The sequence below is a fragment of the Sciurus vulgaris genome (assembly GCF_902686455.1).
Source record: "Sciurus vulgaris genome assembly, chromosome: 6".
NCBI classification, from domain to species: domain Eukaryota; kingdom Metazoa; phylum Chordata; class Mammalia; order Rodentia; family Sciuridae; genus Sciurus; species Sciurus vulgaris.
This window is the reverse complement of record NC_136466.1, coordinates 5,145,301-5,161,541: the sequence shown is the minus strand read 5'-3', so window position 1 is coordinate 5,161,541 and position 16,241 is coordinate 5,145,301. Positions and strand designations below refer to the sequence as shown.

General features: G+C 36.7%; 1 protein-coding gene and 1 pseudogene across 2 annotated transcripts in view; both read right to left on the bottom strand.

The window, feature by feature from the left end:
- The window catches only part of LOC306663221 (transportin-1-like), a 572,343-nt pseudogene that overhangs the window by 544,098 nt on the left and 12,004 nt on the right, over positions 1-16,241 (bottom strand). The window lies entirely within an intron of this gene.
- Positions 10,548-11,480, bottom strand: LOC306663375 (olfactory receptor 14C36-like; the record flags this gene model as incomplete). The annotated part of the gene is made up of 1 exon (XM_079143759.1): positions 10,548-11,480. The coding sequence occupies one exon, from the start codon at positions 11,478-11,480 to the stop codon at positions 10,548-10,550; it is 933 nt and encodes a 310-aa protein (XP_078999885.1).

Below are 16,241 nucleotides of genomic sequence, written 5' to 3'. Positions count from 1 at the left end.
TGAGGAGAAATAGTAAAGAGGGACTGGGTTTTCAGAGGGGGCCACTGAGCCAATTAAAATTACATGGAAATCACAAAAGGCTGTTTGGATACCTCAGTGGCCCCTCAATACTCAAAAGTTACAAGCAGCCAGAGAGTTAGTAAGACAACAACTGGCCTGAGGCCATCTACAACCCTCTATGTCTCCTTTCAAAACACCTATTTTTATAATTAAAAAGAAATCAGGAAAGTGGTAACTCCTCCAAGATCTTAGAGCAATTAATAATCAAATGGTAATAATGGGAGCAGCTCAATCCGGCCTCCCTCAATTGTCTGCTATTCTGAAGAATTGGAGAATTATTGTTTTAGACATAAAAGATTGCTTCTTTTCTATACCACTTCATGAGGAAGATACCTGTAGATTTGCTTTTACTGTACCAGCTACTAACCACGAAGGACCCTATCAAAGATATGAATGGACAGTATTGCCACAAGGGATGGCCAACAGCCCCACTATGTGTCAGGTCTATGTAGACAAAGCTTTACAGCCTATTAGAAAATCTGATAAATACCAAAAGATCTATCATTATATGGATGATGTCTTACTAGCTCATAGTGATCAAGACAAACTTTTCAGAGTATATGATGGGCTGGTCAAAAATCTTCTTCGATTCAGATTAGAGATAGCAGAGGACAAATTACAGAGTTCTTGCCCCATTACCTACCTTGGTGCCATTATTGACAAAATCTTAATATGACCCCAAAAGGTTACCTTTAGGATGGATAAATTAAAAACATTAGAACATTTCCAGAAACTTTTGGGAGATATAAATTGGATAAGACCATACTTAAAATTAACAACTGAAGACCTTGGACCATTATTTGATATTCTTAATGGAAGTAACAATCCTGTCTAGCCCTGAGAAATTATCACAGAAGCTAGAAAAGCATTATGTAAGATAGAAGATGCCATTACTAAGGCACATTTAGATCGGGTAGATATAACTAAGCCTATATTGCTGATAATCATAGCCACCATAGGAAGTTCTACAGGTGTGTTCTGGCAACAAGGACCTATTTACTGGGTCCACCTTCACTATAGCCAAAAGATAACTCTAGTGAGTTATCCAGAATTAGTGGGAAACTTAATAGAAAAGGCAATAACTAATGCTATAGGAATTTTTGGCATTATTCCAAAAGAAATTATCACTCCTTATAAACCAGAAACTATAATTGAGTTTGCACAAGAATCAGAAATATGGGCTACCATTATATGTAATTATAATCCAAATTTTAATAACCACTACCCCAGGGACCCGATGATCCAAATGTTCATCAGACAACCATTCATATTTCCTAAAGTCACCAGAGAAGATCCCATATCAATAACTTCCTTTTCTGATGGATCCAGTAATGGAACAGCTGCTATAGTCATGCCAACACAGACATTTACTTTTCTTTATCCTCCACAATCTGCCCAAAAGATAGAGCTTCCAGCCATTTGTCAAATTTTCCAAATGTTCCCAAATCAGCCATTTAATCTGTTCTCTGACAGCAAATATATAGTCAATGCTTTAAATATCATAAAAATTGTACCAAAAATATCCTCAGCATCTACCATTCATTCCTCATTATCTACAATTCAAAAGTTAACTTGGGACCATAAGGAAGCATTTTTTGTTGGACATATTAGGGCTCAAACCGGGTTACCAGGACCTCTAAGTATGGGTAACGCTTTAACAGACTTGTCTACTAGAGACATACATATTTTTTCCATATTCTTAGAAGCAGAAAATTTTCATAAAAATTCCCATGTTAACACTAACATTCTTCAAACACATTTTAAATTGACTGAAGAACAAGATAGAAGTATTGTCAAAAATTGTCAACATGTGTCACTTATCTCCCAGTACCTCAAAATGGTGTTAACCCTAGAGGATTACAAGCCAACCATATATGGCAAATGGATGTTACTCATATCCCAGAATTTGGAAAGATTAGATACATGCATGTGTCCATAGATACTTATTCAGGATTTATTATGGCCTCCTTATAGTCAGGTGAAAAAACAAAAGATATTGTAAATCACTGCCTACATACCTTTTCTATTCTGAGCATTCCAAAAACAATAATAACAGACAATGGTCCAGGCTATACATCCTTAACCTTTAAACAGTTTTGTTCTACATTTAGTATATATCATGTCACAGGTATTCCTTATAACCCAGGGACAAGGAATTATAGAAAGAGCTCATCTAACCATTAAGACCTTATTAATAAAACAAACATGGGGAACAGGGGAGTCATATCCACCTAAGAACAGATTATCCATAGCCCTTCTTACCTTAAATTTTTAAAATTTGGATAAATCAGGAAGATCGGCAGCAGATCGACATGCTACAATTGACACTGACATAAAGTCACAAGTTTTATGGAAAGATGTTGTAACAGGAGAATGGAAAGGACCTTCCCGGTCTTGATTTGGGAAGAGGGCATGTGTGTGTATTTCCACAGGAAAAAAAAAACACCAATTTGGATTCCAGAAAGGCTAGTCCGAGCAGTTAAAATGGTTCATCAAGATGCAGCCGAGCCCTCTGAAGATCCTGCCGCTACTAATGATGATAATGAATTTCATCCAAGGTGAACAGTTCTGGACAATAGTCAAGGTACTGCCTTAACTAATTCCAGCCTCTCAAAATGGTACAGTTTTTCCTTAGTTCATTTCCACTAATGAATCCACTGGGCAAGCTACCCTTAGGTACACACCACCATTGAACTCCAAATTTACCCTAAATTTATCACTAAAGAATACATTATGCCTCACCTTTAGCAATGGCACACCTTGTGTACTTTGGCAGATATTACCTTAAATAAAGAGAACAACTCCAATGCAAATTTCACCAGTAACATGCCCAAAGCTATTAATAATAAGACTGATTTTCATATCCATTGGTACAGCCATCCCCAGTCCTTCAAAAAGCCTATTACTTGGCCTCCTTTATAGGAAGCTTGTCAGCAACTTGGACCTGATTAAAAGGTCTCCAGTAACCTGGCTTTTGGACCTTGGTATTTACCTAATCAAATATATATCTCATCTCAAAGCACAGAAGATTTTATAGAAAATTTGGAATATAAAGGTAAATTCAACCCCTTATCCATCTGGTCCTTATGCGGGCCTAAGGTATGTATGGATATAAGCCCCCTGGCTTTTGTAAAAGGAGGGTCTATAAGTAAAGGAAAGTGCGCTGATCAAAAGGTTAATGGAGTTAATACTGAAATATGTAGAGAGAGTGAAACAATTGTTTTTTCATGTACTCCTGTGTGCCTAGCTCTCGCTTCCCTTTTTGTGACTTCTAATGAGAACCTCTCCAGACAGTTATCTTCACAGATGGCACAACAATGGACAGATAGATTCGACGAGCTAGTAACAAGGCTTCGACAACAAATCCTCACCATAAACGCCACTAAGGTGGAAGTCAAACTGGGAGAACTTATCACAAGAGCATTAAATAAACTAACAAAATTTGGCACCAAATTTGGGGGACTCTTAAGTCTCACACTAATAAGCTTGGGTGTGCTTGTGTTAATTCTATTCTACATTTACAAAAGCCTCAAACCCAGTCAACAGGCTCATAATGTGATCATAAAACAGGCCATGGCCACCCTTGAAGTAGGACAATCTCCCAACATATGGCTTAGTATGCTGAATCGGTAGTCAAAGATGGGGAACCACGGGAAAACACTGTACCAACCTAAGACAGAAGGGCCAACCTTCCCTTGGTATCCTTTGATGACGGGTAAGGACAGGATGATTCCCAGGACCTAAGACAGACACGACCCTGCCAGCTTCATCTTCATTTTATATAAAGAAGGGGGAGATGTTGGGGGCTGTGCCATAGGGACTATGACAAGATGGTGCCTGGCAACCAGCCAGAGTTGTTTTGGCCGTATTCAAATAAGTCCATGCACACAACGCATGCACATGTATTCCTGAGTGCTCCTGCTCCTGCCAGTTTGACCTTTATGGTGATTGGACAGCTAGCACCTCACCTGATCTTTGCATAACTACCGTTGGCCCTACCCTTCGCCTCCTGGAGGGAATCTAAGCCAGCTCTCCTCAAGCGCCGGTGTTCCGGGTTCCTGAATCATCAATAAACTGCTTCAAATTCAAGAGTCTTGCTGCCCGTTTGTCTCCCGCACCAAATTGACTCCACTGGACGGCGTCACTACATATCCTCTAGGTTTCTAAACTCCCATCAAATTTCTAACCGTGGGCTACTCTAAGACCTTCATTCTACAAAACACCCAAAAAAATCACAAAAAAGACTTTAACAAGTACTCTTAAATATAGTTTCTTTAAAAGGATAGACCTAGTATTTCAGAAGAGCTCTCTTTCCAATAGATATCTCTCCTAACTGAAATTACTATAAAAATATCTTTGATCATAACTAATACACAAAGCAAATATTTTTGCTACATTCTGCTGAAGTTCCATACCACACTCACACACCTACTGAGTTTTGCATTATGTGACATAAGATGATAGATATAATGAAGTTCTTATATCAATGTTTCATTTCTTCATATCATTTGCTACCAGAAATATTGATACAAAATACCATAAAACACACATTAAATATCCAACAGCTTTCAGCAAGAGGGATGCCTCTCAATAGAACTGGTGTTTGGTTTTGTGTTCTAATCCATCCCACTTACTGATTCTTGAATTTACTTCTTGTACCTTAGGAGTCTTGTTAAGAAAGTCTGGTCCTAAGCCAACATGATTAACTGGGCTTAACTTCTAGTTGGAGTCAAACTAACAAGCTGCTTCTGAGCAAAGGAAACAATCAATAACATGAAAAGAGAGCCTACAGAATGGAAGAAATATTTAGTGCATGCACCTCAGAGAGAGCACTAATTTCCAGGATATATAAAAAACTAAAATTCTTAACAAAAAAACAAATAATGCATCAAGAAATGGATTAAAGAAATAAACAGATACTCGACAGAAGAAATACAATTTATCAACAACTACATGAAAAAAATGTTCAACATCTGTTGCAATTAAAGAAATGCCAATCAGAACCACTATAACATATCATCTCATTCCAGTCAGAATGTCAATAATCAAGAATATGAGCAATAATAAGTGTTGTGAAGATGTGGTTAAAGGATACACTCATACATTGCTGGTGGGACTGCAAATTGCCACAACCACTATGGAAAGCAGTATAGAGATTCCTCTGTGAATTTGGACTGAACCCACCATTTGACCTAGGTATGCCACTCCTCAATTTATACCCAAAGCACTTAAAATCAGCATACTACAGTAGATGTCACAGCCACATTAATGTTTAAAGCATCTCAATTCACAATATCTAAATTATGGAACCAACCCAGATATCCTTCAACAAATGAATAACTAAAACTGTTATATAATACACACACACACACACACACACACACACACACACACACACACAATGGAATTTTGCTCAACCATGAAGAAGAATGAAAGTATGGCATTTGAAGGTGAATGAATGGAGTTAATAATGTCATGCTAATCAAAATAAGCCAATTCCAAAAAAAATGCTGAATGTTTTCTCTGTTGTGCAGATGCTCATCCATAATGGTGGGAGGGCTACAGAAAAATGGAGGAACTTTGGATTTGGCAGAGGGGAGTGATGGAGAAGACCTGGTGTGGAGTGGGAAGAATAGTGGAATGAGACAGATATTATTACCCTATATACATGTATGATTTCATAACAGTGTGATTCTGCATCATGCACAGTCAGAGGAATGAGAAGTTGTGCTCCATTTATGTACATCTAGTCAAAATGCAATCTGCTGTCATGAAAATTAATTATAACAAAAAAAAGTACCATCTGTACAAAAATTAAAAAGTTGTTTGTAATTTAATTTCTTTCTAATGTTATGCATTGAATTTAACATTAATTTACCTAACTACCTTACCTCATGTAAAACTTTCAATATCACTCAATAGGATTTAGTAAGCTATAGTTTAGAGAATATGTGGGTAAATGTGGAATTTGCCTCATTTTCCCTGAGGGACCTTCTGCTCTAGCATGAAACATTGGAACAGTGAGAACCAGAAGCCATGGCACAGTCAAGGGTGTGTGGCAATATTTTGGTTCAGAGAGAACAGGTTGTAAAGTTATCTGGGGGTTGGGGAATTCTATGAGAGAAACAAGAAGAAATGAGTACTGGAATGAGACTAATACAAAATAAATGTTGCAGCATCTGGAACATGTCAGTGAATATCATGATGATGATAGAAACCAGTGAATTTTTTATGAGGAGCTTGTAAGAAGTAAAAAGTTGTTCCCATGACAAGGTGTGTGATGACATGGCCTTGATTTGGGAATATAAAACTTTAATAATATTAGTTACACTGTCAGAGATATCAGAAATGTAAACACAAAAATTAGTTTTTATAATGTCATAGGTAACTCTATAAGATGTTGTTCAGATGTCTAATGTCATCTGATTTTTTAAAATACCTTTTTATAGGCTCCTCCATTTTTGGAAGAGTTCCCTTTACTTTTGTCCCTTAGGGCTAGATAATCATACTAGCAAACACACATTAAATCTGTCAAGGTAGGAGATTAGGAATTATTTTTAACTTTAGTGTTCAGGTTTTGCTTTTAAACATCCAGCAGGCCACTTTCACCAGTTTTAAAATAGGAAGAAGTATTGAGTTTTTACTTTAATGGCTATAGCTTTGCAATATTTACCTCTACCATTTAATTGGGGTCAGTAGGAGTAATGGAAGTTAGCCCTACATCCTGTAAATTCTATAGGTGATGGCCTAGTATCTTTAAATTAACTCGGGTTGTTCTATTGAAAGTTGTAATTTGTAAGGAACTAATAGACAATAGTTATAAAAGTTTACAAGGAAATTACAAATTTAAATTAACAAGAGTGAAATAACATTTATTTTGTATAGTAGCTATGAACCAAGAAACATAATTTTTATAATCTCAAATCTTTATTTCAAACTTTAGTTTGAAGAACACCAGCTTAGAAAGATGTTTTTTCTAAACCTTTAATTTTAGAAGATTAATATACTTGGAAGATATAAAATATCTAGTATAGAAAGAAGCCTGCAATAGCACCACAATCACACTCATGTACTTCAATTAATCAAGTTTAGATTTTGAAGAAAAATTCAGGATCCTTAATGTAATGCAGCATTCAAAACTACCAATTGTTGTACAAACAGAGTTATACAGATACTAATTCCTTTAAGGTCAGGATTTCTAAATAATAAAATTTAACAGACATGAGAAATTATTGTGATAGAAAAGAGCACATTAATATTTTGAGAAATCCTTGTTACTTCAACAGATAGAGGATTAAACTTTGGTTTATATCAGAGCATTAATATTTGACCTTGGGAAGAACCCTTAAGTAACATCAACTAATTGTGTTAATTAAATATAACCAATAAAGTTGCACACAAACTTTTTGAGATTCACTCGCCACAAACTTTCTCTAATTTACTTAGATGTTTTGCAACTTTTACTTTATCACATGAAAGACTTTCACATCCAGAATCATTAGTTTTTTCTTTTAATTTTCATATGTATATGGGGAGGGGATGTACCAAGGATTGAATTCAGGGGCACTCAACCACTGAGCAATATCCTCAATAATATTTTGTATTTTATTTAGAGACAGAGTCTCACTGAATTGCTAAGCACCTTACTTTTAAGGGGGCTGACTTCAAACTCAAGATCACTCTGCTTCACATTCCAGAGTCACTGGGATTACTGCCATGTGCCACAGCACATTGCTTAAAATACTTTTTTTTTTTTTACCTAGAACTTTCTTATATCTCTTTCCTAGATGTTGTCACCTGTATAAGTTTACAATTTGAAACAATCCTATATAAAATTTTTGAATTTAGACAAATGACTCCACTTTAATAGACAAAATATTTTTCATAGAGTCTTGAAGCACAACTAAAAGCACAACTAAACTATTTTTATACTCTTTGTATGTAGAATTACATTCAATAGAATTTTTTCTTTGGGTATTCTTGGTTTCAGTGACATGTGAGAAACATTTTCAATTTATACTTTATGAAAACCCATTTAGTATTTAAATATATTATTTTCTGGAATTTATGAAGTAAAGAGTACTTGATTTTATATTTTGTTATTGATTTTTAATACTTTAATATTGTAAATTATTCAGATACTATTTTATTTTTTAAGAGGGTAAAGAGGGGTGGGAGGGGTGGGGGGAAGGGAAAAAAACAGAATGAATCAAACAACATTACTCTATGTAAATTTATGATTACACAAATGGTATGCCTTTACGCCATGTACAAACAGAAACAACATGTATCCCATTTGTTTACAATAAAAAAAAGATTAAAAAAAAACAAAAAACAAAAACATTTGTAAAGATTGATTCCATCTGTTAAATCCAATTTACTTTTTTCTAAATATAAATTGCAGGACATCAGACAATTGTAGTTAACAATATTAGCCATCGCATTCCTGTTGAAGAAAAATCTGAGAAACAATGAATCTTTAAACATTTTAGATATTTTATTGAGACCATTGTGTGACCACCTAGAAAAACTTATGAGTTAGTAATTTTAAAGATATCTTACTCCCATTTATTTAGTTAATTTAAATTGAATCTTTTTAAAAATCATGTGAACAAAATGATATTTAAATCCATTTTTATTTAAATTTTAATTTATGAGCATTCATCTCCATGTCAATTTTGATACCATCTACAGGATGTATGGATGCAAGCACATGTGACATGTGTAGCCACAACACTAAAACACACAGGTGTGCACACATACTTAACTCAGGAAACAAAGATTTTTTATCTTTTTGTAGGTAGATCTCCACAGGTGGGAGGCAACATTACAAATAGTATTAAGACCTCTATTAGATATAAGCCACTAAGAATGAGAATAGAGCCTATCTGACTTTTACATCATGACTTAAATGCCGGGCAGGCCTGTGCAGGTGGAAATGCCAGGTGCAAAGCCACTGTGGACACCTGAATGAAAGGTTCAGGGGACCACTGGCCCTTGGTGGCTGTCAGAGTTATTCCCAACACCACCATGTCTATGCACCTTTAGGATTTTGTTAAAGGAAGTTTTCTAGTGTATTTGAGAGTCAAACCTTGAAAAATTGACCTCTGAACATAGAGTTGAAAAACGTCTATAGGTAGATGAAATAAAACTAATCAGAAGAATATCTATTAAGCATGAAGGAAGAAATCTAAATTTACTATAACACCATGAGCTTAAATATGTAGAATTTTTTCAAAACAGGAGTTCTAAAAATAATACAGTTATAATTACTCTAGTAAAGGAAGCATGCAGAATCTTTTTATCAGATCAGAGTGTACCTTTTTTAAAAGTTTTTTATTCATTATTTTTAGTTATATATATGACAGTAGAATGTATTTTGACATAGTATACATGCATGGAGTATCACTTTCAATTTCTGTACTTTACATGCTGTGGGGTTACCTTGGTCATGTATTCACATGTATTCATATAACATAGGAAGGTTATATTTGATTTATTCCACAGTCTTTTTTATTTCCATTAACACTCCCTATCTTTGTTCCCTTTTTGTGTAATACAATGAACTATACCAGTTGATTGTAAAGTTAGTGGGAAACATATGAAAGGAAGGCTGCTGTAAACCAAACTGTCTTGATCTTTGTTATGTGTAGTAACACAAATAATGAAATCACAATTAGTACATTGCACAAAATATCATTGTCCAATTCTGATATATTCATATTTCTTGTTAACAATACAAAATTTTCAATTTCAAACCAGCACCAGCAATGTAGGAGGCCCCTTAGCAACTTAGCAAGATCTTCACTCTAAGTAAAATCGAAAAGGGCTAAGGATGTGCCCTTGGGTTAAATACCTGGAAAAATAAAAACCTAAAAACCCTACAAATAAAACAACCACAATAAACACCACCACCATCAAAAACAGCAAAAGATTGTCACAAGGCATTAGGGAACAAGGACATATAGATGTTTACTTTTTGAACTCCAATAAATTGAGGAAAATTAAAAGTTGACCGGGGTAAGGAACTGAGGCCAGACAATTGCAGTTCATTTTTCCATAATTATAAGGCATGACATGTTAGGATAGACATCAGAGAATGAAGATATGTGGGAGGAAAACTGTCCAAAACCTGTCCTGCAAATCAGCCTTGGGGATTGATCCCTGACACTGGGCAAATCTTGGCCATAATAAAATAGTGGCAGCCAAAATTGGCCCAGGAATGCAGGGTGCTCTTCCTCAGTGGATGAATTTGACTATCAGGACACAGGTTCTCTATTTCTTCCATGGACAAGGAGAGTCTTCTTATATTATGGATTAGATTACAGAAATATTATTGTGATTCACTCTATATTTTTGGTTATAACTTCTTTGGGATTTGATTTTTATATATTTTAGTAGAAATTAAATTGACTCATATGAAGAGGATTGTATCACAATATGAATCTCAACCAGGGAAATTAGGATAAAGCTGAAATGCATCTTTCTCACTTCCTGGAGAACAATTCTCTTCCTAATACTCTCCACACTGCTTCATTTACCTGTTTATTCCTGAGACTGTAGATGAAAGGATTCAAAAAGGGAGGAACCATGGTGTAAAAGGCAGAGAGAAGCATGTCCTGGAGTGTGTCAGAGCTTGCTGAAGGCCTCATGTACACACCTGTTCCAGAACTGAGGAAGATGGACACGACGAGGATGTGAGGGGTGCAGGTGGAGAAGGCTTTGCCTGGGGCTTTGTTGGGAACTTTCAGAACAGTTGAAAATATGTGAATATATGACAGGATTATTATACCAAAGGAGCCACCAACAATTATTATAGTAGAGACAAGCAGAAGGACCATGTTGCTGGTGATGTCAGAGCAGGAGAGCTTTAGCAGAGAGGGGACATCACAGAAGAACTGATGGACCACGTTTGAGTGGCAGAAGGACAGCCGGAATGTGTTTCCAGTGTGCACACCTGCATACACCAGGCCACTGAGCAGGGAAGCCAGGGTCATGCGGACACATAACTGAGGGTTCATGATGATGGGGTACTGGAGAGGCTGGCAGATGGCCACATAGCGGTCCCAGGCCATGATGGAGAGAAAAAGAAGTTCAACACCTGCACAAAAAATGACCAAGAATATCTGGGTTGCACATCCAGCCACCGAAATGGCCCTGTTGCCAGTGATGGAATTGACACATGCATTGGGGACAGTGATGGAAATGAAGCACATGTCCAAGATGGACAGGTTCCTGAGGAAGAAGTACATGGGTGTGTGCAGGTTGTGGTCAGCAGTGGTGACAGTGATGATGAGAAGATTCCCTAACAAGGTAACTAGGTATGTCAGTGGGAATACTGTGAAGTAGAGGAAACTCATATTCCATCCATCAGGAGAGCCCAGGAGGATAAATTCGGTTACCATGGTGGAATTGGCCATTTACAGAAAATTCTGGTTGTCTAGGAAGATAAAGAGGTAAGAGAGATGAAGCAAAGCATGATTAATGCAAACAATTTACATATTCATGCCCAATGTATTTGTTTGTATTTTGCAGATACTTTCTCTGCAGAGAAAAGGTCACTTTTGGTTTTATGATTTTTTAAATTGTTTCTAAGCAGAGTGTACCTCTCAGTGCAGGTGTGGAAGTCTGCAGCCCAGGGTCTGGGTGTGCCCTGCAGGGCTTGTCCTCAGCTCCCCCATCATGCCTCCCTTGACCTCCTAAGATTCTCATGCAGGGCACTTACAGGGGTTGCTCACATCCTCTCCTGCAAGGTCACTTGTCCTACAGTGTGTTCTTTAATGATTCATAAAATAGTCGCCCTCATTCTCTTCCATAAATGCAATTCAACCCTATTTTGCCATTGTATAGAAATAAAAATTATAACTAATAATTTGAATTGCAATGTTTAATTTATGTAGGAATCTATCTATATAGTTGGAATATTTATCACCATGAACAGGAATAAATCTTACTCATGAGGAAATCATCTACAGAATTCAAACTTTCCCATTCCAGGCCCACAAGTCCAGTGCTGTGGTAATCTGAGGTCACGTGACTGTACATGGTCTCCCCTCAGTTCCCCACTGTCCCTGCTCATCCCCAGGACCTGGGTGGTGCTTTCTCATGGCCACACATCCTCAGCCAGGCCAGTTGCAGCCCCCACTGTGTCTCTATTTTCTTCTCCTACAGATTAGTGTAAGGTGTTTAAAGCCACCAGCTTCCAGCCCAGCTGACATTCTCCTAAACTTTTAATTTTTACCTTAATATATTTTTATTCTGTGTTCAGCACCATGAAACCTAATATTCCACTGTCTATGCAATCATTTGTCCTCTTTTTTTTTTTTTTTTTTTTTGGCAGTGCTGGGGATTGAACCCAGCGCCTTCTGCTTGCAAGGCAAGCAATCTACTACCTGAGATATATACCCAGCCTCTCCTTTTCTTTTTGAGACCATCCGGTTTATTCCTTTTTTCTCAAAGTCATAAATATACAAAAAGATACTGAGTTTTTACACTGATAGGAGGATTTGCTCATAGTTATAACAGTTCTGCAGCAGCTCAGACCAGTTCACTCCTGAGTCACCTACATCATCATTTCCTGTGCCCTCTGGAAACCTGGGTCCTCCTCAGCACCTTGACAGGTTAACCACACTTGCCCTTTGAAAAGTGACTCTGATGAGCCTGTCTGGGCTCCTCTGGAAAAATGTGTATCCTTCTGTGTCACTTGTGGGTGTCCAGACACAGGTAGTTTGGTGTTAATTTTGCAGTGAGTGTGAAATTCAAGTGGCCCTATGCAGTCAACTTGCAGTCTTTGTCTTCCCATCCCCATTCCCCTCTGACACAAACCTGAAGCTTATGTTTTAGTGTTCACCTTGTCCATAGCATGCTTTCTGACAGAGGCCTTTTCTACTGTGACATGATGATTTACATTTCCCCATTACTATGAAGTGGGTTTTAGAGGGCAGTCAAATATAACTTTTCCTCTGGGTACTGCTTTACAGTCTAAATTTTTTCCACTCTTCTATAATGTTACAAATCAACATGTGCTACAAGCATTCACTAAATTGGTATGTATTCATCTCTCAAATCTCTGGTGTAAGTTCCTTGATTTGGCACCTTGTATCATTCATATTTTTATCATTCTAGGAGCATGTGCATGACTTCCTGCACAGTGTTTAATGAACAAATGCCTGGTGACTTTGTTGAGTTGAACATTCACCAGTACAGGCTTTCATTACTGATTGAAAGATGAAGAGCTTTAAGGAGACTCTACCCATTGGGTGCAGGGTCAGGCAAGCTCTGGCCACCTGTGCATTTGCAAGGCAATGTCTCTTTTCAGTAGTCACTAAACAATGTTTACTGATGATATAAATATGGTCACAGTGTTTCAGAAGGTGAAGTTTTGGAAAGAAGAAAAATATTTGTATTTTTAAGTAATCTGATTAGTGTGAGAAGTAACATACAATAGGTAAAAGTGTAAATACATAATACAAATTTTGAAATTGATTAGTAGTGACACAAATCCATATTAATAACCATGCATCTTTTCAGTCTTCTATGTAGACCTCCAGACGTGTCAGGGGTCCTTATTGACCACCCTTAGACATTTATGTAAAATATTAGATGGAAAAATAAATATGTGTTTGGGTTCTGGATGCTAGCATAGAACTACATAGACATTTTGTTTGTTTCCAGTTCATGTATGCTAACCCATGTATTATTGCTTTGTTTTTCCAAGAGAACTTAGTCAATTCTCCAGTAAATGTAGTTGCATTCTATGAACTTAATTTGTTTCCTTCTTTACTTATGTAATTAACTACAATTTGAAAAATTCTTTATATTTGACTTTTTTCATGAATCAGTCTTATAGGAATCTTCAGATTATGGATATGATGCAGTGATATGAATCACCACCTGATTTCATAGGTCCTCAGAGTATTCTTGAAGATCTTCAAAATATGATTACTTTGTGAACCTAGTTTTCTAAATAAGGAATAAGCTTTAGTTTCTGTAGTTTGACCTCAATAACTTTTAGAGTATTCAGAACTACATTCTCCTTTAAGGGGTGAAAATTGCTTTTTCAAAATTCCTTCCTAAAATACGTGAGATGGGGGGGTAAAGAAAACAAACCTCAGGTAGCATGAGTGTCAGGAAAAGAAGCAAGAGGAGAAGTTACCATATGTTTAATGCCAACAGTATGAGGAGGAACTGCTCCAAGTTCTTTCTTCTATAAGTGGGTCCAGCTGGGAGGTTTCATTTTGGTCCTTCTCTTGACAGAGTTTAAAATAAGGAAATGTATGGTAAACAGATTGCATTTAAACATGCAAAGGATTGCTTGGGTTGCATAGAGGAAAAAGAGGGGTGGGAGGAAGGAAAAATAACAGAATGAGAAAAACATCATTACCCAGTATACATGTATGATTACACAAATGGTGCGACTCTACTTCATGTAAAACCAGAGAAACAACAGTTGAATCCCATTTCTGTACAATGAATCAAAATAAATAAACTAAAAAAGACACAGAATGAATGAACTAAATTGCATCTTTCCCTATTAGCAATTTTGGCTTAATGCTACTGATCAATCATTGAGGAATGCTTAAGGGAACTTTTTTAAAATCCTGACGTTCATAATGTGTTTTCAAAGACTGTAAAAGCCTATTTTTAAATTTTTACCAATGGACACTCTGCCCCATACTTACACCTGAAGTATTTTAATAAAAATGTGAAAAATTATTCAAAGAAGAATATAATTATCATCTGGAGAACATAATTGTGATGAATTCAAACTGATTCATGAAAATTATATATAATATTAGATGCTTTTTTACTGAAGCTACTGAAGACTAAGCAGGTATGTCACTTGCTGAATGAATTAATATCCACCTACCTGTCATCTGCCAGTTATTTGACAATTCATCCTTCTTGCCTTAATCTGAATGAAATTTGTCTTGTCATGAATCTTAGGAGATAATTCTGTCCATTTTCAAAGTGTGGTAAGTAAAAGTAATTTGAAATGACTAATTTTAACCTGTAAGAGGCAGCATGAAGAACTATCATATGTGTTACTTGCAACACATTCTACTAATATTAATCTTGAACCACTAGGAATCAGCAAATACTACAGTTTTCACAAGACATCTCTGTGCCTGTTATTCTTGCAGAATTAACCAATCAGTTCCTGGGCTAGCTGAATATCTGATGGGATTGCAGTTTTCTAAACAGAATAAAAATGAGGCATCCGATACTTTGAACTCTTACTGCCAAGTACTCACACTGGAGTGCTGCCTCATCTCCACGTGGGAGCAGAACTGAGTCTCTCCTTGGCTTCTCCCATCAACTGTGTCTGCAAGCAGTTGGATGTGTCCAGCCAGCCCATTGCCATGTGAAATGTGGGTAACTCAGTCACCTCTGCTTTATGTGAACTTGGTGCCTTGCCAGAGGAAGAATAGTCTCTGGGAGCTTGGAGCTCAGCCTGCAAAGACAGCAGGAGACCTGAGCACACTGCCAGGTAGCAGAATCTCCAGAGCCCAGGAGAGCAGACCTGGCCATCTGCCAGCATGGACAGTGGATGACACAGTGCAACTCCTCTCTTGGGCATTGCCCTAAGTCATTATTGAGTAATGTGTGACCCTGAGGGAAGAAAGATGTTCTAACTGGCTGTGTTTTCATCTCTGCCTCCTTCACCTCAGTGTGAGTAAGGGGTGCTTATGGGGATCAGGTGACATTAGGTGTGGTGAGCAACTCTCATTACTTATAAAACTGCAAGTGGGAAACACGTAATGCTATCTGCATTTCTGAGGCAAAGTTTCTTATTTGAGGCAAAATCCACATGACAGGAAATTAACCTTTGTAAGCATTCATGGTTATGAATTCAATAATATTTACCACTTTATAAATTTGTAGAACTTCCAACTCTATCTTGTTCCCAAATAATTTTGTTACTTCAGATGAACCATCTAATCTGTTACACGCGATGTCCGTATTATCCCTATTGCAGCCACTAGAGAACTCTAAGTATATTCTGTATCTTTGAATTTGCATATTTGTGAAGTTTTATATGAACAAAACAATTCAACATAGGATCTTTCTTCTTAGATGTCAAAATTAATCCACCTCATAGAATGTATCATTAGTTCATTCCTTAATGATAAATGACATTCCATTATATGAATGTGACAAAACTATTTTAATCAACACAT